General features: G+C 42.3%; 2 protein-coding genes across 10 annotated transcripts in view; one reads left to right on the top strand and one right to left on the bottom strand.

Annotated features, from left to right (window-relative positions):
- The window catches only part of LOC102369805 (poly(rC)-binding protein 3-like), a 322,632-nt gene extending 309,358 nt beyond the window's left edge, over positions 1 to 13,274 (top strand). For 6 of the 8 annotated variants that reach the window (XM_025198316.1, XM_025198320.1, XM_025198318.1 and 3 more), the window contains one exon: positions 1 to 599. This exon is cut by the window's left edge and continues 2,740 nt beyond it. Coding sequence is in view for 2 of the 8 variants with exons in the window: in XM_025198321.1 (XP_025054106.1) it covers positions 12,476 to 12,536 (61 nt within the window). In the remaining 6 variants the exon portion in view is untranslated. Of the gene's footprint in view, positions 600 to 12,475 lie in introns of those variants that run through there. The other 2 variants (XM_025198321.1, XM_025198322.1) reach the window with 2 other exon arrangements.
- ZNF830 (zinc finger protein 830) lies at positions 9,050 to 25,549 on the bottom strand. Of its 2 annotated transcripts, none has more exons than XM_006018986.3 (10): positions 25,398 to 25,549; positions 24,707 to 24,806; positions 22,148 to 22,268; positions 21,273 to 21,306; positions 19,005 to 19,228; positions 18,422 to 18,512; positions 17,537 to 17,600; positions 13,322 to 13,402; positions 11,970 to 12,046; positions 9,050 to 9,479 (listed from the first exon to the last, which is right to left on the bottom strand). In XM_006018986.3, the coding sequence occupies exons 1-10, from the start codon at positions 25,508 to 25,510 to the stop codon at positions 9,296 to 9,298; spliced, it is 1,089 nt and encodes a 362-aa protein (XP_006019048.1). In that variant the 5' UTR covers positions 25,511 to 25,549; the 3' UTR covers positions 9,050 to 9,295. The 2 variants fall into 2 exon arrangements, with proteins under 2 accessions (XP_006019048.1, XP_025054110.1); XM_025198325.1 differs by having other exon boundaries at positions 24,707 to 24,802; positions 25,398 to 25,515.
- Positions 25,550 to 27,158: the final 1,609 nt, after the last annotated feature.

Raw genomic sequence — 27,158 nt, 5'->3', positions numbered from 1 at the left:
GAAGTAAAAAAAATGTGAGAAAACTTGCCTGCATTGAAATACTGTTCTATGCTGGTTGTACTCAAGTGTTATTTTTTAATGGTGAGAAGAATTTTTTTTTCTTTTTTTGCCTTTTTTTTCTTTTTTTTTTTCTTTTCCTCATTTTTGTTCCTACATTTTAGGCTGTCTTCAGAAGTTACTGGCCTGGGGGCTCTGTAATGTATCTCATCATGTTCTAGTGCATTAGCCACCAGACAGGACTTTTCCAAAGCCCCATGAGACAATGATTTCTATGGACTAATCTACAGAGGAATTTCTGCCATTTCTAACTTTCTTATAATTCTGAGACATCAACATAAATACTTCTTTTACTATTTAAGCAACTGTGCTTCCTAACCCTTGTGTTGCTTTCATTACTGTTCCAGTTTTAACACTGTTGTGGCTCATAACATAAAACAAAAAAATTTTTTTGGTTAATTTTTGTTGATGTTCATGCTTTAGCTAGTCTGTATAAAAGCATGGGCTGTTAGTGTTCAGAACCAACTGTATTCAGCTATAGACTTGACAGTAAATTAAATGAGACATTTTTATAAATAAATTTTTTTCCTGATTTAAAACCACGTGGTAGCTTTGTGCATACGGCTGTTGTGTTGTTCAAAACTTGTTCTTTGTAACCAAGCTGATACTGTGTCACAGAAGAACCACTAATTTATGGATTGTCAAAGGTTATAGACAACTGGCTTGTTTTCATTAAAGGTTTAATGTCATCGCACCAAAGGTCCTAGTGCTCATTGGCAAATAGTGTAACAGTGTTCCCTACTCAATGCAGAGAAGGGTTAGCTGCCTCAGATCCAGCAAATACAGTCTGCTGAGTAGGGAGCCATCTAACCTCGTCCATAGGAAATTCTGGAAAGAGAGATGCGTCTAAAAGCCTCTCTCTCGCTCTCTCCCAAGCTTAGATAAGTAGGTCTTGGAAGGCTTACGTTTACTTGGGAGGCACAACTCAGGAAGTAAGGTACCCAAGTAGCTTCTTTCAGAGAGCAGGGGTCATTCATGTCTTTCAGAGCACAGCAGAATGTGATGATGCTCGTGTCCCCTTTTCAAATAAAAGTCTAGTAGTTAGAGCCCTCAGGAGGCAGGAAATGGGGATTCAGTTCTCTCCTCTGCTTGAGGGGCTTCACACTTGCATCATCTACTTCCCAGCAGTGCCATAACTACAAACCAGACTAGAAAACCATGACCACTCTTACCTATTCTGTCTTGCCCATTGAATCCTAATGTCTTTCTGCATCACTGAACCCCTTCAACAGGAAGAGATTAGTGTACCATGATGCTGGGGTAGCTAGGGCAGCACTGTGAGAGCTAAGAGCTAGGGCTTGAAGCCCCATTCAGACAGAGCGGGAAGTCCACAGAAAGTGGCTATTACGCTTCCCTGTGGCTACATGCAGAGCCTGGTTCTGTAGATGTGCGTAGACACAGGCAGAGCATGCCTACTGCCTCAACCCTGAGGTCATGGGCAACTGATGCCTCCCAAGTCGGGGGGGGTCGCCAACATGGTGGACGGCAGCGGCTAATTGCCAAATCAGCAACAAAACTAGAAGTGCACTTCTGGTTTTGTGGCTGGTGCTTCCAGGGGGTGCACAGCTGATCTCAGGGGTGCATGTGCACCCGCATGCACCCCCTGCCCATGGGTGAGGTAGATGTAAGAGTTTCAGGTTCCTCACTGGGCTTAAGCAACATAGGCACTGAGCTGCCCAGCCCTGGCAAGACTGAGGCAGTTCTGGGCAGGGGCAGGGCCAGTCCAAGGGTAACTGGTGCCCTAGGTGAACTGTATGCCTTGGTGCCCCCCTTCCAATATGGAGAAAAAGGTAGGAGTCACAATTCTAGTGATCTTTCCTCTGAGAAAGAGGTCTTTCAGAGGTCTTTCTCCCCTTACTGAATCAAAGGTCCTAAACCAAGGTGGAGCCGTAGCTGGCCAGGGCTGTTATTTAGAAGACGTTCATGTTATTTTGTTCTGCATATACTTTTGGTGCCCCCCGCCCCAAAATTTGGCACCCTAGGCAACTGCCTAGTTCGCCTAATGGTTGGACTGGCCCTGGGCAAGGACAGCAGCAGAAGATTATGCATGCATTCAAGAAACTTTACTGAAGAAAAAAAGAGGTGCCCACAGATTTTAGGCACCACTGCAGAAGGCGGTGGGCTAGTAGGTCAGGGTTTTGTGGACTCCAGCACTTTGAGGTTCCCACTTTGAGGTGCCCAAGCCTTTTATGGAGCCTAACCCGAAACAAAAAGAAAAAGCAGCAGCTTCCACACACAAAATATCCTCACTATCCACACAAAAGACCTGAGCTGTCTCTGCCACAATTTGAATCTTGCAGCTCCAGAAATAGTCAGGTATTTCTAATCTGAGACAGCCCAGGAAGCTTGTCCCCACCAGCTGAGACAAAAATAATTCCTCATTCCTCAACTATTTAATTGCATCTAAATACTGGGGAGGTCTCTGAACAATGAGGGCTTTTTAATGTCCAGCTTTAAGTCTTGAAGAGTCTAAAGCCAATAAAGCATGTGCAAACAGGTCTGTTCCTTACTAGTAATTTTCTTGTTTGAAACCACAAATTATAATAAATGCTAACTAATATAAGCAGATGAGGTTATTTGGCCAATCATAGCTACCTTTTTAAATATGAATTCACCCTTCCTGATTTTCAACATACCACCCAGGTACCAGTTGCTCTAGAGAAAAAAAGATAAGGTGCCTCACAAAGACTTTCATCATTTTTGTCATCTGTGTCTTTTAAATATAATCTTTTTGTTTGAGAGCTTCAGATTTGGTGCTGAAAAGGTCGCATGCACTCCCCCCCCCCACTTTTTTTCCCTTATTTTGTTGAGAAAGTTCAAACCACTCACATCTGAACAGATTCCTCTTTGTGAGCAGGTCACCCTTCCTTTGGCCTTAAAATCAAGCCTTTGCATCCATTTGCACTTCTGTCTCAAGGGAACTTTTGACTCTCCTGATTTATAAGCGCTTCTTTTATTCAATTATTTTTGCATCTCTGCTGTTGTCTATAGCTCACGCATTATTTTTCCCCCTCCCCCACTTGCCTGATGGCATCTCTCTATGGCTCCTCTTTCCTAGAGCATAAATTCTTTGGACCAGGAACCAGATCTTCACATTTTTTTTGTCCTGAAAACACTGCACACTTCTTTGTGCCAGAATCCAAAGAAGACTGGCTAATCGATATGCCCCTCTCTACCCAACAATCTGTTATGGTACCACCCTGACTCCAGCTCTGCTGAAATTCTTGTTCAAGCCTTTGTTGCCCCCCTTGCTGATAATTGCAACCAATTCCTCTAAGCCATTGCCCAGGTCCCAGTTCTTCATGCTGTGTAGTATGGCAGCTCAGTTTCTCACACATACAAAACAAAAAATCACCCACACCATGCTCTGCCCACTTCTGCTAATTTTCTATTAAAAAATGTAACATCTCCCTGCCTTTCAAGTATCTAAATTCTCTGTCTCCTCACTTCCAACTCCTGCTACTGTCTTAACGCATATCCCAGCAAACTGAGTTTGACAGCTCCTTCACCTTCATCTTCTCCAAACTTGTTACCACTTTGGAAGGAGATTTTGACAATTTCAGCCAAAATTTTCTGAAAGGATCCCTTTGTCATGCTGCATCATTGTCCTCTTCCCTCTCTGCTATGATGTTTGAGCCTGAAATCATACTAGGGAATTTGGTAATGAACTTTGGGGACAGGTTGCATGAAGAATGCCATATAAAATAGAACTACTTGTGACTTTTGCCTAGTAACATGACTATCCACTCAACACTGGGCTTCTGTGATCCATGTTTACAGTTCACTAAGACCATGCTGGATATCAGGAGACCTTTCCTATGATACTTGGAAAAACAAAAACTCTAAAGTTACTTCCATCAAAGTAATAATCATTGCTTTACTTCCTAAAAGATTACATTATTTAAAATAGTCATATTCTTTCATATGCACCTGATATCAGGGACTTAAAACATGTCAGCAGTTCATAAGGGATGTATCCACTGAGGCAGCACTGTGAACCCTGTCAAACTATGAAGAATGAAAGATACAATCTGTAGTTTTGTCCCTGAATAGCTCTTTTGATTTCCGGGAGGTCACATACCTCAGGGGGCAGGAAGGTTGTAGGACTGAATTCTCATCTGATTCATGCACTGCAAAAACACATCACCACACAGGCTCCAAACTTCCTACAGGAGCAGTGGTCAAGATAGGTGCCAAGCTAGGCTGTGCTGCCCAGAGAACCACTCTACATCAGTATGAAGGAAGAGCATGAAAGAAGCCAGAAGTCAGGCCAAAGTCAGGAAACGGAGTCAAGCAGTAAATGCAGGAGTCAGGGACTGCGATAGAAGCGCATAGATTTCATAGACATTAGGGCTGGAAGGGACCTTGGAAGATCATCAAGTCCAGCCCCCTGCCCCAGGGGCAGCAAGTCAGCTGGGGGTCAAAGGATCCCAGCAAGATAGGTTGCTGACAAGATAAATGCCAAGACAACAGCAAGAGCTTAGCGCCAGGCAGCGCAGGAAACAAGGCTAGAACAGGGAAGTGGGGAACAGGACAGTTGCCAACAGACAAGCTGAGGAAGCAGTCAGAGACAAGGAGGAGATATAAGCCATGGACTGCTGACTGGCACAAATCCTTCTGAGGGTGTTGGAAATATATCCGGAGGCCTGTCTTTCTAAAGCCAGGAGGATAACTAGGCACAGCTGGACCACATCAGGTAGTTCCAGTGGGCCTTGAGCTAAATTTCGTCTAGGCCCTGAGTAGGAAACAAGGTTGATTTGGATCTGACCCAAAGTCCCCAGGATTGATGAAGTAGGCATTGTCCTGCAGAGCCCGATACACTAAGCTTTTCAGTTTGGAAAGGAGAAGGTGGAGGGGGGATAGTATAAAGGTCCCTAAAAATCACGAAGTGTGGATAACAGGGAGCTGCTATTTACCAAGTCCTAGAAAATGAACTGAGGGGCACCCACTGATGTTAATAGATCAGTTTAAAACAAAGCAGCAGCACTTTTTTTTAACGGTACATAGTGAATGTGTGGAATTCGTTGCCACAGAATAACCAGGTTCAAAAAGGAGTTAGACAAATTCCTGAAGGACAGGTCCATTAACAGATATTAAATTGAGCTATCAGGGATGGATCCCCTCACATCCTTAAACCAACACCTATGAATGCCAAGGATGACATGACAGGATGAATCACTCTAAATGTGCCCTGTTCATACACTCTCCCACAACAGCATCTACTACTGCCACTATCGGAGACAGGATGCTAAGCTAGATGGGCCAGGTCTGATCCGGTATGGCACTTATGTTCTTAACTATTACCAGTAGCCAGGCTTTAAGGTAGCACACTTTAAAAATCGTGTTCATTCCTGCAGAGAATCCTTTGTTAATATAGGAATGTTCTTGTTAGTGAGTAGAGTGCAGACTGGCTTAGGAACCACCCTTTTTTTGCATGCATTTTTACTCCCTGGATCAGCTGTCCCCTTCCAGCCCCACCCGCTGCTACCCTTAATCAGCTCTCTAGAGGTCTAACAGATTATAAATAAATGCTGAAAAGGATTTGCACATATTGTTGTTTTCCCCTTCATTTATTTCCTTTAGGCTAGGAACTGACCTTGCCTTTGTCTCAGGACAAGCTGTGCCTGTGTTTGTTCCAGAACAGAAAAGTCCTGGGATTGGTGTGTACATACATCCCCCTTGAAAAATCAGGGTTTAGCGAGTGGTTGAATGCACTGCCTCGTTTCTACCATTGATTCAATCCTAGGACAACCATTTAGATGTACTTTATGATGTCCCAGGACAAACTGTTAGCAATTCTTATCCCACAAACCTTTCTAGATCTGTCTTAGGACAAACATGTCCGTCTGTAGCTGCAGTGTGGTCTGATCTGTAGACAAAGATCTGAAATGGTCTTCCGAATGTTACTGGTCAAATAGAGCACCTCTTCATTTCTGATTTGGTTAGACAGGACTAGCTCCTGGAACTCTTCCTTCAGTTGCAAACAAACTCTTCTTAATTAAAACCAGAAGACCCAATTAAAAAAAAGAAGTCTTAGAAACTCAATATCTCCTCCTTTTGATTAATCATAATCTGGAAATTTACCATTCACCGTACATAGCAGCATGTATGATAGAAATTAGATATAAAATGCTGTTCCCTAAATCTGAAATCTCACCAGAACTGTTATCTTCCCAGACGCATTGGACAACTTTCATGAATAATTCCAGAGCTTGATAAATCAAAACCATTATCTTCTCCCAGCAGTCCTCAAGGCTGCTCTGATGGGAGGATCTTCTAAAAAACAGGTTGGACTTTTGCTTTTTTGTCTCACTAGCAGTTAAACATGAAGGGGATACAGGACACAGCCAGCAATGGTACCACTGCTATCTTTGTCACAAAACTCTCTAGAAGTTATGCCTGGAAACTAAAATGGTATACATATTCTCTTCCATTATCACTCATTTCATTTAAAGTTGTATCATATGAGACCATTGCTTCCATGATCAATAGACCTTCTAATATATTACCTTCAACAAGTTTTCATACTTAACTACACCACAATCAGTAAGAATCAATGCTGTCAAAACCAGAAGCTATGTTTATCCTTAATATACATGAGGCACTAACTTTCTCCTTTGTTAAAGAAAAAAGACAAATTAATGCAGTGCTATGGAGTAGAGGGACAAGGAATTGCCTAGTAACCAAATGCTTCCTTCACCGCTCCCCCCAATAATTCATAATATCCTGTGTTTAAGGGTAAAAACATGTTCTTGTTTTGTCAATTAAAAAGGATGCTGAATAGAATTTAAAACTGTCTGATTTAAAGCTCTTTGATGCTAAAAGTGAATGTCTCACACCCCCCATTAAGCATCAGTGAAGAACAAGGCAACAGATTTTGCCAGCTTTACTGTTTTTAATACTCAGCTCCCCTCTCACCCTCTTTATGTAGGCAAACAAAGATATTCATAGGCACACACTTAAAATGAAGATAACCATGACCCATAAAATTATAAGATATACAAAACCATTTTAGTATTATTAACATTATTAAAGTGTATGATGCTCATTACAATCTGCATTCGGAATCAGCTATGGCATTGAGGGTCTGTCACTGAACTGGGCTTCATCAATTCCACACAAAGACAAGTGAACCTACTAAACCCAATGTAGGAAACCACATTGCAGACAGCCAGAACCTGGTGGCGGCAGCTCCAGCCTCTTTCTGCTATTAAGCCTGCTAGAAATGCTAAAGGAGAAGTCAGTGGAAGAATTCTTGGGGACTAGAAGGCAGGAGAAAGTAAGTAAAATAATTGTACCGTTAGCTTTTGCCCAAATTGCAACATTGCTAGTTATGAAATAAATATCCTCCCAACTCCACCCTGCTAACTCAGAAGGGAGATGCCTCATTTTTAATCACTAATTGCAGTGTATTACATCTTTGTTAACACCAATATTCAAAGTGTAATTGTTATTCTTTGCCCTCTTAGATTCTACAGTAATTTGCCAAGCTGCTCGTTAACTGTATTGACACTTAAGCCAGAGACACAGTGACCACTGTTAGCAGATTTCTGAATAGCCCTAGTGCTTATTTGGACAATACAAGATCATTAGTTGCAAAATTATGCTTGAATTTGGCTGAACTAGGTTTTATATTTATTTAAGAAAATTGACAAGTCTCACAGGCACAATCCAGGAGATGGGGTGAGAATACACTGCTCTACTAAGAAGTTTGAATTTTACTTTCCAGCTTTATATTAAGTGTATAGATGGAATGCTGGGAACAGGAACTACCAGAGATCCAGTACCAGTTCAAAGAGTTCAGGCCTCAGTTCCCAAGCAAAATGCTCTTTGCAAAAAGGCAAAGAGAGACCATTCATGTTCTTTGCAAAATAGAAGTAATCCTACTGAACAGCAGGGTTTTATTTTTCCCCTTTAAATAACATGGTCTCTAGCTCAGACCATCTTAAATCATGTGCATCGCAAAAAAACTACTCCCACCTTGATTCTCTACCCCCCCCCTTCAAACTAAGTCACATGTTATATTTCCATCTCATAAAAACTTAATTGAATAAAATGATTTCCCAGAATTCTGTATTTTGGGCTCCTACACACCTGCAGGGACCCTGCTCTGAAGCACTGGAAATCCAGTGCACCAGAGCAGATTTGATCGAGTCTGCTGGAGTGTAGGAATTAATGCACCCCAGCAGACTCTAGTGTCACATGTATCAGTGTCCCATGCTGAAAAGTGGCAGTGGGGCACTTTGAACTAAAGCTTGTTCAACAAGCTTCAGTTTAAAAGCACCCCACTGTCACTTTTCAGCACAGGAACACTGATACACCGGATGCTCGGGTGCTTAATTAGCATGGCTTGCTAATTAAAGTGCCCACCCCATCCCCCATAGCTCCTGGAACACGTGTAAAAATGCCCTTTGAGACTAACTACTTTTGTGGGAGTCCTTGGTTAGCTCAGTAAATCTGAGGGTTTTAAGGACTTGGAAGCTCTAAATTATATATATATTTGAAAACAGTGGCTCGTAATTTGGCCAGTACTCACTAAAATAGTTTCCTACTTCCCTTTTACTCAAGAAACAATGAATATCCAGTTCATTATTTTATCCCATATGTTGTTTTTTGAATTGAAAAAAAAAAAAAAAAAAAAAAAACTAATTTCAACCATTTCTCTGCTGGATAGAATGGAGAAATAATTCATGCACTGCTTTGTAATCCCTTCTGGAATCTGCTGGATTTTTAGGTCATTTGTACATGCAACAGAGCAGCTATGAGAGATTGTGCGCTGGAAGATCATGTATGCACAAGTGGCTACTGCAGCTTCTAAAAAGGACAGGATTGCAACAAGAGCTTTTTGTTTTTCAATGTGCAATCCACCACTGTTTTGGTTAGCATTGAATTATAGTCTAGGGTTGCCCTAAACTCCAGCATCCTGTAAATTTATGTTATACTCCCAGAATGGCCTGCTGACTATAAAATTACTTTCTTGTTAAAATAATTTCAGTAGGCTATTATAGTAAGAATTTTAATAGGAAAGTTACATTCAGCCTTAGAAAACATTTACAATATACAATTTTTACATCAATAGTACATTTTAAATCTATAAAGATAAAGACAGACTTTTTTGCAGTTGGCTTTTCAGCATCTCTGATGATTTGTTTTAAAATAAATATTTTAACAAATGTTTGCTTCTGGTAAAGAAAGTCATACTACAAATCAACAGTATATTGACCAGGTCACTGAAATGCTACAACAAAGTCCCTTTCACCCTCCAGTCCTGAGACAACAAGTCTTGCAATTCTTCTTCATCTTCACTACCAATATCCTCATCCTCTTTCTGCTGGATTGCTCTTAATCTCATGGCCTCTTTAACTTTCTCCTTCATCATATCCTGACGGTCACGCAACTGTTCAACACGACGATAGCATTCACTATGAAAAGGTAAAAATATTTAGTTAACTGTTATGGCCTGCTCACATGCTGAAACAGAAGAATGAAGAGGGGGAGTGGCTAGTCACAGCTTCTCTTACAGAAAAATCAAAGCTAGTCACAGATCAAACAGCAGGTTAAATGGATCTCTCTCAATCCTATGACAATTTGCTTAAAACAAGATACAGAATCCTTTTGCAAGACAGAAAGAAAAAGCTCAAGCCACATTCTTTTCAACTTTTTAGACTTCTATTTCATTTCAAGGCATCATTCTTGGCAGTTGTGATGCAAAGAGGAGACATTTTTCACAGGAGGCAAATCCACTACCGTGAACATTACATGCTAAAACAAAACCTCTGAACCTGTCTGACTCTCAAAAATTTGCATGCACTTTGAGACAGCCTCCTAAGCTTTTTGGACCAATCAGCAAATTCCAGCCCTCAAAATTTCTCAGAACCACCGTGCACCCATATCAAACTGGACAGAGCACACCATAAAAGTGCATAGGCCCTATTATGTTCCATGAACAACTAACCATGGCCTTGTGTACAGTACTATCAGAGGTCTGCTGACCAGTTTGGGGCCCTCTTCTTTAAAATACATTTCTATTCTGCAATCACCATACAAGTTAAGTTAATTCTTACAAGGAACTGATTCTGTTCAATAGCAAACACCAAATCATTGCTGATTTTTTTTACTTAAAAGCATTCGTACCCCTTTCTCACTTACTTGCCTGGCATAACACAGGGAAGAGAACATAAGCTGAACCTTTTGCCTGCTTATGAATCAGCAAAAGAATTGCTCACTAACATCCCAGCCAGCAACAGTGAAGAAACAGGAAGGGCCCGAGACAATACAGACAATACTGAGGGGCTAATATGATGTGTAGATTATCTGTTATTGGTGACAGTGCATAGGAAAAATGCAGCTAGAATTCCAGAGACAAAGGTGGTTTATACAGCTGAGAATCAGAACCTAGGACAGATTCACCATGAAAATTGGCATCCACATCTTTGAAGACTTACTTTGCAGGACATACCTGCACTTTGTGAGGGTCACTTGGTCTAAAACAGAATCACCTGAAAAAGAGGTTGGCACTATGCTCCTCAGATTCTATTTTACCAGTGTACACATGCCATTCTGGCAAAACCCCAAAGTTACTTTTGAGGGTGGCTGGACTTTAAATTTTAAAAGCTCCTGAGAACAAAAACTTAAGAACAGGCTTTTGATTTTGAAAAGTATACATTTAAAGGTGCTCTGCAGGGACTCTTTCCCAGGCTGGTCTGAAGATGTGATCCAAATGAAAAAAGTTTCTTTAGAAAACACAGTAGCCTTCAAAAAATGCTGCTGTGTATTACAGCAGATATGCTTTGTTAATTCACATATACTGGTCCATATAGAACACAACCCTACAAATTTAGCCATTAGGACTTCTCCTTTCATCAAGAAATTTAAGGGCAAGAACTCTGCAGCCATCTGCAAATTGCTGCATTTCATCCCACATACCATGACATTTTAAAAAGTTCTGGAAAAAGTGGCCGTTAAAACACTTTGAAATTTGGCCCAAGCCCTCTCAAATTACAATGTCACTACTGAAAATTTGCTCCTTGATGCAACTTAAATCTGATACTGTCTTCATTACCACACCAGTTACTCCTGCATTTGTTAAACTGGTTAACTGGTTCCTTCAGTTTTAATCCATCTTCGCTTAACAGCTGTCTGTCTTATTTATTTTTAAAAAATCTTTTTCTTTTCTTTAATCAATACTTTTGCAACAAGAATTGCTAACTTACTGCACATATTGTGCAAACTGATAGCAAGTACCATCACCTGCTAAATTAACCTTTGTTACTTATTCTTTCTTAAGACTAATGTGCGTTCAGAGATCTCAGTCCAGCACTGCAGCATGTGAGAGTTCACATGATGAAGTACATCCTTTGGTAAAAGCTTTCATGCATCTTATGTTAGATGTAAGGGGACAGTTACTCTCTATGTAGTACATTTTCAGCACAGGAAGTGAACAATTAAGATGTATCTTCTTCCTTACGAAAGTTATGCTCCTACTTTGTGTGGTTTGCTGCAAGATGCTTATTATATGTGCTCATAGGAGTGTATACAAAATGACAGGGCTACCAATCATAGGTCACAGAAAAAGGAATCAACACTGTTCCAAGATCATTTATTCTTTCCTTGAATTTCATTAGGTTAGTGTGCCCTTTATCTTTTTTTCAGAGCTCCCAGTACTATCTGAGTAAATAGCTGTATACTGTTATACAAATTTTTTTTTTTTTTTTTTTAAATAGTACCATTTTCGGCAAAAAAGTTGTTTTTCCTATTCAAACTCAAACATCAATGATTATTCAAAAGCACTGCCACAAAAAGGACAAAACGTTAAAAATTAGCATCAGCAATATTTTTAGAGCGTATTCAAATATATGACCTCTCTCATGGGAGGACAGAAGGCAAAGTTTGTGAAAGTCTGATCTACTTACATCTGCTCATCAATTTCTCCAATCTGACGATCCAATCGTATCTCTTCATCCTCTTCTGCCACTATTGCTTCTGAAATCTAAATCAGAAAAGCTATAAGTAAATTTAGTACCATTCAGTCTTCTTTTAGTAAAAAAAAAGCACTAGGATTAAGAACAAGAGAGGATGGTATGTTGCAACAAAGTCAGTCTGTTGTAGATATGCTCCCTTCCCCCAGATAGAAGGTAATGTATAGAAAAAAACAGGTTGCGATTCTGAGCTAACAATCATTGGTAAAGGGTGTTTAAGAAAAAAGATGCTAAATTTTTTTAAAGTGAAAGAAGTTTACCCCAAAGAGTCTTTCTCCTTTTGAATTTTTTAAATTCAATAATATTGTTTTGTAGTACATATATCCAATGACTTAAGATGCAACAGACCAGGGGAAGAAAAGTTAGACAGTAGTCCTCTTACAAGTACTAGTACAAGTCCACTGGATCCCAAAATATTTCTAACCTGTTATTTTTTTCAGCATATACTTTCTCAAATCTGAGTGCCTGGAAGATGCTATGCAACCAATGGTCCATGCATAACAGAAGATTCCTTCCATGCTGAAGAAGTTTATGAATGGCTATTGTTAACAAATATATCCACTATTGTTTCTGTATAAATGTTCACTTTGTCTATAATGTTGAGTGCTTTGAAGAGTAATGGTATATTGTTTAACAACAGTTTTCTTAGCAATATATGTATGATAACTTATTTTCAACCAGAAGTCTGCAAACATGATAAGTGAGAGTGCTGGTACTTATGACCACATCCTTTACACTGGACCTCAGTAAGCAGCTGAAACCTCTATGGGTAGAGACTTCCAAACAACTATAACTACTAGGAAATGAGGGTGATGAAAACTGGGGCCAATCTGGATGTATATAGGTAAAATTTTCCAAAACCAGATTATCCACTTTTTGCAGCTCTTATAAGGGCTAGCATGTCTTAGAAAGACAAACTACATATTCAGAATGTTTAATTATATGGTTTAATTAACAACTTATAATTTAAGTTTTTAGTAGATTTAAGTGAAAAACTATTAAAGCAGAAGCTAAGAATATGGTCCAATGCTTGGATCTGGGAAGCTGACAAGAAGTACCTACCATCTCATTTATGTCCAATTTAGCTAGATACATTTGTCATCAAAATCTCTTTCTACTTAATTTCAAGTGGAAGAGACAGGATATTTTTCATGCAGCTGTACAGTCAATTTAACAACAAGCACCTGTCAAATACAGTGTTACTCATTCTACTAATCTGCATGGGACAGTAGTTTTTCAATAGTGTACAGTACTTAGAAGCAATAAACACAGGTTCTGTTACTTACTGTGTTGACCTGTCGCATTGCTTTCTGAAATTCATCCCATTCTTTATCCATCTGATCCTTTGGAGCATCAACTTTTCGCACCTATAGAACACGAGAAACCATGCTTATTTAGTGACTATTAATCTCTAACAAGTCTTGCTGGCACTGTAAAAAAGCAAAATAAACAGGATATATATTTTGCTGTTTACTGGGAAGATCTGAGCATGAGGGTACTTACTCTTTGGCTTAAATAACCAACAGGATAGTGCAGGCAGGCATCTTTCATTGTTTTGGAGGGAAAAAAAAAATGTGTGCTGTCTGTGTAACATACAATGACAATATTGACGGCAGATACCTCCATCTAGAAAAGGCAGCCTGGACTTAAACTGTTTTGAGTATCCCATTACCATTCTGAGTTACAGTTTGTAAACCACCAGCTGTCCAAATGATACCCACCCAGCAGCTTAATCCAGTTCTTGAGCTTTGAGGTATCTATCTTAAAACTACAGTAATTCCACTTACTGGCTTAACTGTTTCTCCCTTCCCTTCAAAATCAAAGTTAATTTTACTGGCCATCATAAGGACCAGGACAGCTACATACCACCTTAATGCCTATAATCCCACCTTTCCAACAGTACAGAGCAGGGGTGTCAAATACATGCCCTACAGGTTAGATCCAGTCAATCAAGGTACCCCATCTGGCAAGCTGAACAACTGGTGGGCGAGTGAATTTGGGGGGACAGCCTACCACAGAAATGGAGATCCTGGTAGATATGGCTGCCAACAGCAGATGGGCAGGCAAGGACTGTGCTGACAGCCCCACTCACCCTGCAGCTGCTCAACCCTTAGTTGCTTGCACCATTGGCTCCACTGCCATTGCTTTGCAGATCCAGCCATGGACAAGGGGTGAGTTATACACCCCTGGTATAAACATGAATTACTTACTCTGGAGGGCCATGAGAATAATGGATCCAAAAATGATGCTAGAATTGAAACGAAATAAAAGATCTGCCTGCACGGGAGGGAAACAAAATAAAAGATCTGCCTCCAGGGAACAAATCTGGAACACAGGTCTTCCTACACAGAGGAGTATATAGGCTGGGATCTAAATTTAAGTGAGCAGATGCATGACTAGCAAATGAATCAGACAGTCTGTCCTCATATCACAAACCTACAAGGCTCAGGACCTTAGAACCTCAACAAATGTTGTGACATAAATCATACGAGTTTGTCATATGATTGTCATATGTCAAATAATATCTGAGCCTGTGCTTAGGATGAGAGAGGGAGTTAAAGAAATAAGTGCTCTGAACAGAATAATATGCAAGGCTCTCTTTCTTACATTACTTTTTCTTTTTCCATTCCCTGTCTTTTAAGAAGATGTAAAAAAAAGACAATGATCTCCATGCTTTATTTCTGACTGTTTATGCAATAATAGGAAATAAGATCTATTAAACTAAAGAACTGTCAAAGCAAACTAGATGCTAGGAAATAACAGTTTCAACTTTCTCTTTTAGGCAGTTATTTCTACTATGCTTGTATGCACTGTGTAATGTATTGTGAATGTCTTTTGTAGTCCATGATTGTGTATTTCTTATAATAAAAAACTTACACTCTAAACAACTCAGAATTACTTTTCTTTGAAATATATATCTGATTCAACATTTTAAATACTTTAATAGGCTCAGGTATCAATACAGGCTGTTTGCAGACTTTAACAGACCCACAGACTTTATCAGAAGACGCAGCAGGTTACTTCGACCCAGCTCTGCAGCATCCGTATAGATCAGGCACTTCAGCGGGGCTTTTTGGCACTTTTATCTACAGCTGAGTCAACCAGCTATTATATAGCACCAAAAAAGCCCCACTAAAACACCCGATCCGTACAGACGTTGGGTTAGCAGGGTCCAAATAACTTCTGGACATATGCTGGGCTTGGCACAGGAGCACATGAAGTTTAAAGTAAAGCACTGGGGGGGGGTTTAGGTCTGCAAGTAGCCACAAATTTCAAAGACCTGACACTTTAAACACTCAAAAATGACAGAAGTAGGCTGTGCCTCATAACATTTTATCCAGCACAGAATCACTTTAGCTACATCCAAATTGACACATATCAATGTTGTGACAGTCTGCTAAAATGGAAGAGGTTGATGGACTACAGCAGTGTGATCCTGGCTATAAACAAATGGTTTTTGCTATAGTCCAGGTCCATAAATTATGTTATGTGAGCTGAGCATGTGAACCGAACAGAGGTCACTCAGCTAGGTTTACACCTGTGCCCTGGCAGACCTTCCTGCTGGGAGCACGTCCCCATGACCAGCAGAGCTCTACCTTCTCTTCCACACTGGCAGCTAGCATACGACTAGAATCACAAGTCCCTCTGAGATATTACCATCTATAATCCCAATCCCCTCATCTACACATAAGTATTAAGGGGGGGGGGTGTCTAAATACACCCCCATCACCCCCAAGTCATTTTAAGTTTACCACAAGAGGCAATCACACCTCTCGGCTTAGTACAGAGATGTGGTGCAGACAATATGATGCTCTTGCTAATCTTGTGGGTCCAGCAGAACTCATATAGACCAGTAGGAAAAATACCAGTGACATTGATACTACTGTAGGTAAAAACAGATGTACAACTGCACTAGCCAAATTTGAGACATCAGTGCCCATTGCCCATTCCAGATATGTACATGCTGGATTTTTGGTTATAGCCGTGTTGATCTAAGGACATAGGCAGGCAAGGTTCTTTGGGTAGATGTTATATCTTTTATTAAACCAACTGAGTAGTTGGAAAAAAGTTCTTTGCAAGCTTTCGGGCGTAGTCACCCTTCTTCAGGCACAGGGAATCTCTGCTGTTCTCCCTGATCTCAGAACAGCAGAAATTCCCTATGCCTGAAAAAGGGTGATTGCACCTGAAAGCTTGCAAAGAACTTTTCCAACCACTCAGTTGGTTTAATAAAAGATATATACACAGTTACTTCAGTTGTGGCACAAAATTCCGAAATTACTATACTGTAGTACAGGAATCTATGACCTGCAAAGAATATTTTATAATCCTTTCCCATTACATACTTCAAGATGAGGTATGCCCATTTCAGGGCACATGCCACCAACCAGCATAAACAGTGCACTGGCAGCTGCTGAGAGAGAAAATAAAATGGGCACTGTCCAGTAAGAAATAGAGGGCGACTGAGGGAGTGTATAAAGAAAAATTAAAGAACAGGATGCATTCTAGTACAGTTCTTTCATTCTTGGTCTGTTGTGTTAACACTTATTACTCCTGTTGAGCATGACTATCAGAAAACATTGATCAACCAAACGGAGATACAGTATTTGCTTTAGTTACTGAGAAACAGCTGTGTTTCTATGATGTGGTCTAATGTAAGCACTGCAAGAACATTCTAAGGCAAGTTCAACACAGAAACTGACTTAATAGAAAAACAGAAAACAACCCTCCCCCTCCCAAAGAAATAGACATGTTAATGATTTCCAGCCCACTGCTCTGTTTGCCACTTCGATAAGACAACACTGGAAAAGAGAGGTATGCAATCTATCAAGTTTTTTTTTAAATCATCAATTGTACAGAAAAAAGAGTCTCTCAATAAGCAATTTCTTTGTAGCTGATGCACCATTTTCATGCAAGCATAAAATGGTTTTATATATGACATGTTACCATCTGTTGTGTGATACTTGTATACAATGCACAACAAATGTAACAATGGCCAGAGGCCTTATTTTTGCTCCAGAAGACATTATAATGCAAATACTGTCAAGCACTTTTTCCATCAGCAGATCTCAAAGCACTGTATGCAGTAAATATCACTACCCTTGTCTGACAGATGGGGAAACTGAGGCACCATGCAATCAAGTTACTTACCAATGGCCAGCCAACAGGCAATCCTAGAGCTGGGAACATAACCCACAACTCCTGAGTTTCAGTGCTTCCTGCTTCAATAAAAAAATTCTTTTAACTACAAAGGAGCTGTACTGCACTGCAGCTAGCTCACAGGAATAAAGCCAATCTGAGAGACTGGTCGAACACCACATGAAATGGAAAAGAATCAACATTACATTTGCTCCAGTTAATAGACAAACAGAATAAACCTCTCTTAGTTAAGTCTTTTGTGCTTATTTTAGTTTGAATTTCCTGAAAAGCCTCCCCAACCCAACACTCAAAAGAATTACTGAGAGCGAGGCAAAACACAACAAACAAAAACAAGAATTACTCACTTTTGCATCCACTTCAGGATCATCAAAGAATCCTTCTGGCAATGCTTCTGCGGTATTTTCTTTCCTGAATATTAAAATGCTGACTTATTTTGTGCCAATGTTTTATTGATCAAAATTTTAATTCCACAGACAAAGCAACAGGAACAGAAGTCCATGATAGTTTAAATGAGGAGCAAGTAAGAGCCTATTACTTCCCCACATGCAGCGGCAGTTTGACACTAATCACAACAAAACCTGTCTGACTGAAGAGATAATAGAGCTAGGTCAAAATTAAAAGGAAGCTAAAAGGGATGTAGACCCATATTCAGAATTCCAACAGCTCTACCACTACTTTAGATTCCTATTTTGAAACCCTTAGCCAGTGTTTACAACAAGGTAATTTACTATAAACAGAGGCTTCAAACATATGGCCCACAGGCAGGCTCAGCCCACAGAGGCACTCTATCTGGCTAACCACTCCAAGTCAGGAAGCATAGCCAGGGAGAGTGGCCTGCTACAGAACCAAGGGTCCTTGGACCTTGGTGGACATGGTAATCAGAAACAGGAGAGGGAGTGAAGGCTGATACAATGCTGCGTGCCCTCCAGACACTTTGCCCATCGCCACTGCCACAGCACAGGGGACACAGTGGGAGGCAGAACTATGCTACGTGCCCCAGGTTGGAGCTGACACTGCTGCATGTCAGCATCTGGATGCAGTCCAGTGGTGCAAGGTGAGTTTGACATCCTGCTATGAAGGAACATTTATACAAGAACCAATAAACAGGTTTTCCTTAAAACGGTTTTGAATATGATATGCCTACATGTTATCAAGTTGTCTGTGTTACCTGGAAGAGTAAAAAGTGTTTGCATTCCTCAATGTAATAACATTTGATTGGACTAATTTACCTCTCCACTGCTTTTTCTTGTACTTCTGGTTTCTGTATGGACCCAGAATGGGAAACTATAGGAGCAGATACAGTTCCATTGTCAAAGAAGTCTAAAAGAAAGGACACAGAAAACTATTATTCAAATCTCCACAAAAAAATTTGACTACAGAGAAATGTAAGGGACGATGCTACTAACCAAGAAAAATCTAGCCAGACAATACTCCTCTTGAATAGGTCAAATAATTGACATGAAGTGTATGATTACATATTTTACGTCTACAAACTTCAATAGGATGAAGGAGAAATGCAATACAAAATGACTGACATGCTAACAAAATAGTGTATGCTATAAACTTGGAGAGTATCTGTTACATGGGAAGCTTTAGCTCATATAATCATCTAAACAAATTCTATATAGATCAAGATGAAAAGCTATTAAAGAAAGAAAAATTAGACAAGAAATAACTGAAACAAACAGAACACACCCATAACTACTAATTCAAGTGCTAGCTGTATTAAATCAGAAAAGGTCTGGCATCATTTGTAACACGTTAGCAAGCAGCATTTTTGTTACCAAATGTTATGCTGTGTAATTCAGTTACCTGCTGGTAAAGTGTTAGCTACTGCTTCTTGAGCTGGAGGTGGAAGTTCTGATTTTTGTGCGCTAGATTTGCTAGCATCACCTTTTTGTTCTTCCTTCTCTTCGTCATCGTTATCATGATCATTATCATCATCATCTCCAGGCAGTACTGTGGGAGCTGAACCCTTTGAGAGCAGTCCTTTTGTACCTGCTTGCTCTGGTTCATCAAAAAAGTTTGTGGGTAGCCTAAGACAGGACATAGAATGTGAACACTTGTAACTGGATAAAAGTATATGAAACCCATTTACCATATTTACTCAAATACAAGATGAGGTTCTCTCATTCCTCCCCCCTCCCCGCTTCACCAGCCTTAAATGACTGGCAAACATCACCAAACAGGGCCCCAAACAGTTCCCCCCAAAAATCCCTCTGTTACCACCTCTGTCAGCCTGGTGCATACAATTAGTGTGGCCCCACCCTCTACAAAGTGGAACCAAGCCAGGTTACCCTATGTTTCACCTACATATACATTTTTAGAGGATCCCAGGACTTGGGACAAGAACACCCAGTTCCTAATTAGCACATGGATCTTCCCTGGTGGGGACAAAACGCATACTGAGCAGTGCTGAGCTATGGAGTCACCATGGTTTGAAATACTGTTGACTCTGCTAGGGCCTGGCCCAGGGGTGGGCAAAATGCGGCCCACATGCGGCCCGCCAGGCCATTCTATCCAGCCTGTGGGACCCCTAAAAAAATTTAGAAAATTAATATTTATCTGCCCCTGGCTGCCTGTCATGCAGCCCTCGATGGCTTGCCAAAACTCAGTAAGTGGCCCTCCACCTGAAATAATTGCCCACCCCTGGTCTAGCCCAATGAACTATATGGTAAATCATGAAACTTTTGGCTTTGGATGAATACAATGCATAGTTTGTACTATATCTAAGTAGGCACCAGAGTGATGCTTACAAGTGTGTTTATGGAGTAACCTGCACTAAAGCTTGGAAAAGTTAAAAAAATAAATAAATAAAATGCATCAATCTTGGATGAACTAAGTCTATGGGTACCCACAGTAATTTACTTATACAGGTTTCCCCTGCTTTATGCAGGTTCTCTATGTGCGAATTCGCTCTTATGCAATGACCCTTTTTATACCAAAAATTCGTTATATGCAAGGTAAATTCACTCTTATGCAATTGGTGTGGTAGAAGCCCCCAGTCAGCTGCTTTGTGCGGTGCATTGTGCAAGTGATGCGCACCAAAATATAGTCTCCTGTATGGATCTGTGCTCCTCGCTCATTGTCTGCAATACATGTTTCTGTAGTCGCCATCCCCATTATGATATGCCCTGTGCTTGTGTGTACTGTCTGCTGTTGGTGAGTACCAAAATTGTCTTGTAAAAGTGGTGAAAATGGGTCTGGGGGTCAGTACAGCCGAGGTCTTGGAAAGTATCTCTACTTGTTACATTGTAAAGTGGGTTCCCTTTATGCGAATTCGAGTTATGTGCCATTTTCCAGGATCGCATGTACAGCATAAAGCAAGGGAAACCTGTATGCAAATTACTACAGGTATGTTTCTTTCAAAGTCAGTGTTTTAAAATTTCCCCTCGCTTCCATATGCTCAGAGAGCAGGATATGACAGTAATGGGGGGGAGGCAGAAGGCTGCAGAGGACAAGGGAGCCACCTGACCCCCCACAACCTTATTTTCCCTGCTGTAGCATTGAGAAGGGGCAAATCTCCAATAATTAGATTCTATACCTGGAAAACTATAACAAATGTATACATTTTCCATATACAGAATTAAATTATTGCAATTATTGGGGGGTTGTTTTATATTGGGGTTAATCTTATATTTGAATAAATACGGTACTTGGTGTACACTATTATCTACATAACAGAACACACTGAACAATTAAAAATCTACACAAAATTATGGTTTTCTTCTGAAGTTCACCAGAAATGGTGAGGTCAGCTCATATTTTTGGGCTACTTCTGGATTATGTAATACTAAATTGTCAATAAAAAGACATCCTACAGAGGGAATAACGCAAAAAAGATTGACCTGTCATTTCCTTTGACACCACATAGATTTAGTCACACACCACACTCAAAGTAACTTGCATATATTTTATCCACAGTTAATGTATTAAAGAAATTCATTATAGTTATGTTAAAAATCAACCAAAAGCTGGTAGCCTAAGTACAGAGATACGATGGGGAAAACAGGATAAAACATAGCTAGCAGGGGCCTACAAAAAATACCAATAAATCACATATGAAAAAAATATACTTGCCCAGATGTAGAAGTCTGTGTCTGGTCATTTGAACCTGAAAAAGTAAATCAAGAATCACTTATTACCAGTCAAGAGAAAAAAACAAAATAAAGAAAATGTACATTATATAATGTTGGGGGTTGCTGTCATGACTTCTGAACTGCTACAAGTTAGGTGCTCGTTCTTATTTTCTTTACTATTAATAACAATTACGCACAAAACTACATAATGTAGAACGGGGGGCTGTTATTGTTGTTTTGTTGAAGGGAGGCAGTTAAACTCCATTTTTCTCCAAAGACTGTCATTCTCAAGTTAGACGAATTCATTAATAACTTGTTAGTTAGCATGACCTTAAAAACGCTCTGTTGTAACAAACTTATAAAATCACTTTGCTACTGACCTTTTTCTATATAGAACATACTCCAACCATCAAAAATCACTGTTATCATTTTTTCCTACATAAAAATATGCAAAAACACCTTGCACTACAATAATGTGCTGAAAGCTGTGCCAGCACAGCACTACTATACATATTCCACAAACCAATGCATGCAGAGCCCTGACCCCACATCTACTCAATGCTGCTTGCATGACTCTGACCTTATTCACATTCCTCACAGTTAAAGAAGGTTAAGATGATGGGTCGTGGTGAATCGGTGGTAAATAAATACAAGTAGTATTTTGACAACACAAAAATAGTACTTTGAGGGTGACAAATTCCAAAGCACATTTGTTTCCACACAATTTTCATAAACAACCTCTCAATTTCACTATCTTTGAATGCAATTAATGCCAGTAGAAGCAATCCAAGTGCCTCTCTACTGCATTAAAGAAATTGAAAAGGTACATATTTTAAGTTCAGGAACAGAACACACTGAATAACTCTTTTGTTTTACCTTTCATTTTCTTTACTTCTTGATTTTCTGTGTCAGGAACTTTTCTTTTGGCAGGGTGAGACAATGTGCCAGCAGCAGGGTCAGGTATTAGCTGTTTACCATCTTTTAAGGCTACAAGTTTCTGTAAAAAAAAGTTTAAAGCAGCAAATAAAAAAAAAAATCAAAACTTTCTCCTCAAGAACTCAAGAATTGATGTCTCTCAAAGTTTTAATGTTAGAGGCTTTTAGTTCAGATGTGTCAAATGCATGGCCTGAGGAACCCTATGATCTGGTCCACTGGTCTTGGGGCACGTGGAGCTGGTCTGACATGTTGGCTGGAACTGGTGCCAGGGGCACTGCAGGCAGCACAGGGAGTTGGCATGAGGTATGTGTCGCATAGGGTGTGTTGCATGGAGACTGGACACTGACTGATGGGCACTGAACATGGACAGCCTGAGGCCTAAACTGAACTAGTCCCAGAGCCAGCATGCAGGGCCAGTCCAGCTGGGTGCCTCATGTGGCATGCACCCTGTGCACCATGTGCAGAGCAAGCCCCAGAGAGGGGCCAACACATGCTGCATGTGGTACATAAGGCTATACTGGCTGTGCACACGGCACGTGGTACAAGACATGCACTGTATGAGGTGCCCCACCAGACCCACCCTGCATGCTAGCTCTGGTGCAGCCTGATCCAGTCTACAATGAAGGTTCTAGCTGGGGAGGGCCGAGGGAACAAGTAACACAATGACAAAAAACTATCAGCAGGCCTGCAGCTTCCATGATGCCCTCTATGTCTATGGGATCACAGCAGGATTGCTGCAGGCCCTACAACTTGTGTTGCCCATCCATGAAAGCTTCGTTATGCCTACCAACATCCCCCCCAGATGAGGTCTCTCATCATCATGACCCTCAGGATGGGTCTCCATAGTACTTTCCTACCTTTGGAAAAAGGAATACTCTGTGCTGTTCCTACAGGAGACCCACACAACTCCAGCTGCCGAAGCCAGCTGGCAGCTAGAGTGGGGGAACAGGGTCTATTTCAAACACCTTGCATGTCTCCATGTGATGGAGGATTGCCACCCTGTTCTCTCCACACCTGCAGCCAAAGATGCTTCAGGCAGCTGAGGTGGTGCCAGGCCAGGTCTTTATCTGCAAGTCCAAATACAGGGGGTTGTTCTGAATCTGGTCAATATCTACAGCCCTGACACTCCAAGGGTCTCCAGGGAGACCAGCCAGAAGCGGTGCGAGCAGGGCACACAGCTGGGCAGGGAGCTGCTCCAGGGTCAGGATCTTGCAGCAGTGACAGCACGGAGCTGGGGCAAACCGTGATCCGCTCCCTGCACACCCCTGCCTGCCAAACCCGCACTCACTGCAGGAGCATGTGGGCAGCAGATCACAGCTCTGCCCTGGCCCTGGTCTTCTCAAGATCCCAGGGTCTCCCCGGCGCTGCCTTCAGCCCCATCCCAGCCACCCTGCCAGTGTTGGGTGTGGGGTAAACGGGCCTGGGCAGCAGGTTTGGGTCCAGCACAGGTAGCCAGGAGGAGTTGCTTACTGGGTAATGGAGTCCACTGCAGGCCCAATCCAGCCCATGGGCTGAACTCTGCCCAACCCTCATCTGGACTGATGCATCTCCTACTCATAAGCCTTCCTGGCATCCACCACTGGTTTGGAGACATCAGAGCATACATCTCTGACTCAAATTTCAGAACTTCAAGGTGCCAATTACATCAGAGTAAAAATAAATTATAAACAATAGGAGCCAAATTATAAATCTAGCTTATAAAGATGTATATTCACACATTTCAAAACACATGATGTGGCAGCTCAGTGAAATGCACTGAATCATGACTACCCAGGACCAACATACTTAATTTAAGCCCCAAGAGACCAAGTGGTATTATGGCATTTCCATGAGAGATTAACTTTAATATGGAATGACTTCCATTCAGCTTTATTCATGACACCAAGAGTACACAATGAATCTCAGAATCTCAAGCCACCAGTTATTAGCGCTCCACTAGCATAAAACCAGTTTAACTAAGGTTTTACCTTTACAAGCCAACACATCAGCATAAATACACTTCACTAGTTAACACATGGTAACTAATATTTGATAAAATCTTAGTTTTAGCTAACATATGGTTAGCTAAGACTAAGAAAAACACATAATAAATCATGTTTATATGGTTAAAATGAACACATCCTTTTTCCTAACATGGATGCACCCTGAAAAGACTAATACAATCAAATGCTTATTGCTTGAAAGTTTACATAGTAATGATCTGTTGAGTAACTAACTGTAAAGTTAAAGACAAATGTTGAAGATACAAACAGACTTTTGTAGCAACAAATTGGATCCCATATGCAAATGAAGTGATAATTAGCTGTTTTAAAATTAACAATAAAGTGAATAATTAGTAAAAATAATTACTTGAAGACTTGGCTAGGAGCCCCCACTGCCCATAAACCTCATGACAAGTCTTCTTCACCCTGCCTGCTACCTAAGCTACGTGTTATGCTATTTACTAGAGCAGAAGCCACAAATCACTCTTGAGAAAAACCGCTGTTTTGCAAGTCTCACCTCTTTGTGCTGTTTCCCAAGCACGTGTGTTTGCCACAGCAGCTCATTCTTAATCTGCATGTTGCACAGAGTGCAGCTTAGATGCCCTAAGCGGTTGTATGTGGAGCTTCCAGTTAAAGAAACACAGCAATGACAAAGCTCTGAAGGACACAGATGCTTGAACACAGTGAAGGGCCGGTCCAATCTTACTCAGCAAGGCAGGTGTGCCAATTAAACCCCTGCCCCCCCCGGAGCAGTTCTCATGCCTTCCTCTGTCTGACCAGCTGCTTTCTGCTCCCTGCCCCATCTCCAATCCTGTGCCGGTCACCTCTGGACCTGCGCATGTCATGCACGAGGCTGCCCGTGTCACCTGAGGAGCGAGTGGCTGTACAATGCACATGTTCTCCAAGGGCAACGTGAAACTCAAATGGAAAAGGGGGGACTCTGGGGGGTCACCCACCAACCTGAGGCACTTAAGGGGACATGAGGCACCCCGGGCCGGGCCGGACCCGCGCGGGCGCTGCAGACCTAGGGGAGCCCGAGAGCCCCCGCACTTGTGACGTCACAACAGCACCACCCGCCGGGACGGCCCGGGGCAGGACAGAACCCCCCCCCCAACACGGAGCGCGCCAGCCCAGGGCGTGGGAGGGACCCGCTGGCCCCGCCCCTGCGCACAGGCCGGCGACTTGCGGGCGCGGCCAGAGCAGGATATTTAGCAAAGGGCGACTCGACACGCTTCTTGCCCGCGCCCGCACGCTGCTTCTCTCGCATGAGCCGTCGCAGCTCCTCCTGCCGCACCGGCTTCCGGCCCGCCGCGGCCGCCATCTTCCACCCGGAAATACCATCGCCGCCACTTCCGGTCCGTGGAAGACAACAACGCGTCGGGCGGGGCCTGGAGCGGCGCGGGAGCTGGGGGCAGAGCCGCGGGGAGCCCCGCCCCTGGCTGCTGTCACATGACAGCGGAGCGGCGAGGGGTGAATTTGCTGCCCTGGGCGAGCCTGCCCGAGGCACAGGGACAAAAGTCCCGAGGACTGCAGCAGCCCAGGCTGCTCGGGTGAAGCCGCTGCCGTTTATTAGACCAACCCCAACGGCTGCAACAATTCCTCTTCGCGAGCACAAACGTCCTTCAGGCAGCCGCAGAGGGAGCGTCCGCCCGGCTGCAGACGGCCCTGCCCAGCTTCTGCCCACGGCCCTGGCCTCGGAGCAACCGCGTCGAGCGCGCCAGCTGAGGCGCCCGAGCAGCGGGAGAAAGAAATGCTGCCACCAGCTTTTCAGCGGGAGACACCGCTGCTTTTAGCCCCAGACCGTGGCTGCTTCGGAGATCCCGGCTGTCACATCCCTTACACTTCGCTCTTTCTAAAAGGGATTTTTTTGCCAAACGTTTACACGCATCGCGGGGATTTCTATAGGTGACGCACGTTATTGTACACCTTACAGCATCGGCGACGCGGAGGTTGGCCACCTGACACTGATGGCAGCACCTGTGGGCAGTCGGTGCTTGCCCCCCCCCCATCGCCTCTGGCCGCTGCCGGTTTGCAGATGGTCGCCCATCACCGGTCGGTGCTCGCGCCCGCGCCCGGCCGCTGACACCGCCATGGCCGTCTGCGGGAGCTGCCGCCGTGCCCCCCCCACTCCCAACCTCGGGAGGCACACGACGTTCGTGCCTACGAGTACCAACCTTTCTAAAAAAAGGCCCAAACATCTAAGAGCTGCGATACTATAACTTCAGTGAAAGTGGATTCTCAGCTGTAGACTGGCCTGCGCCCCTTTGATGCCAGTGGGGAATGGATTTATGTCTGGGATCCGTTTTCTCTGTTTAAAAATCGCACAATCTCCGATAAAAATGCATAAATTAAATTCTCCAATTTAAAAAGCCTTAAATCCGCTTTTTTCTGTGATTGAAATGAAATGCCACTATATATCTGTAGGTAGCTGTTGAACACAGTTTTATTGATATATTTACTTTTTTTAAAGCAAGTTGGAATTCTACCAGTGGCTCAATCAGTTATAAAATTAACTCTAAATATGCAATACATTTTGGCATTTGATTTTATCATGGAAAATCAGAGCTCCCCCTGCCCCCTTCACTCACCAGGATGCCACTGTGGCACTGAGCAGCCCTGATACGCAATGCCCTGTCTGTGCCATTGCCCCTCACTCCTAACCCACAGACCATGGCCCTGCCAGTGCCCCTAGTTCCCGACACACAGCCCTAACAGTGCCCTCCACTCCCAAACCACTGCTCCCCACCCCAGCCCCCACATGGCTTGTGTGTCCCTCCCCCAACATGGTTTGTTCCTCTTCCCCCCCCAACAGTGGCCTGTGCTCCTTCCTCCCCCCACACAGACTTACCTGGAGACAGCTGTAAAAGCTGCTCCCCGGCACTGCCTGGCTGCCATGTACGTAAAGGTCCGCACATGAATGTGGCACCTCCTGCCCTGATTGTTCTCCATCCACTCCCCACAACCCCTTG

The sequence above is a fragment of the Alligator sinensis genome, unplaced genomic scaffold (genome assembly GCF_000455745.1).
Source record: "Alligator sinensis unplaced genomic scaffold, ASM45574v1 scaffold428_1, whole genome shotgun sequence".
NCBI classification, from domain to species: domain Eukaryota; kingdom Metazoa; phylum Chordata; order Crocodylia; family Alligatoridae; genus Alligator; species Alligator sinensis.
This window is presented reverse-complemented; position numbering and strand designations above follow the sequence as displayed.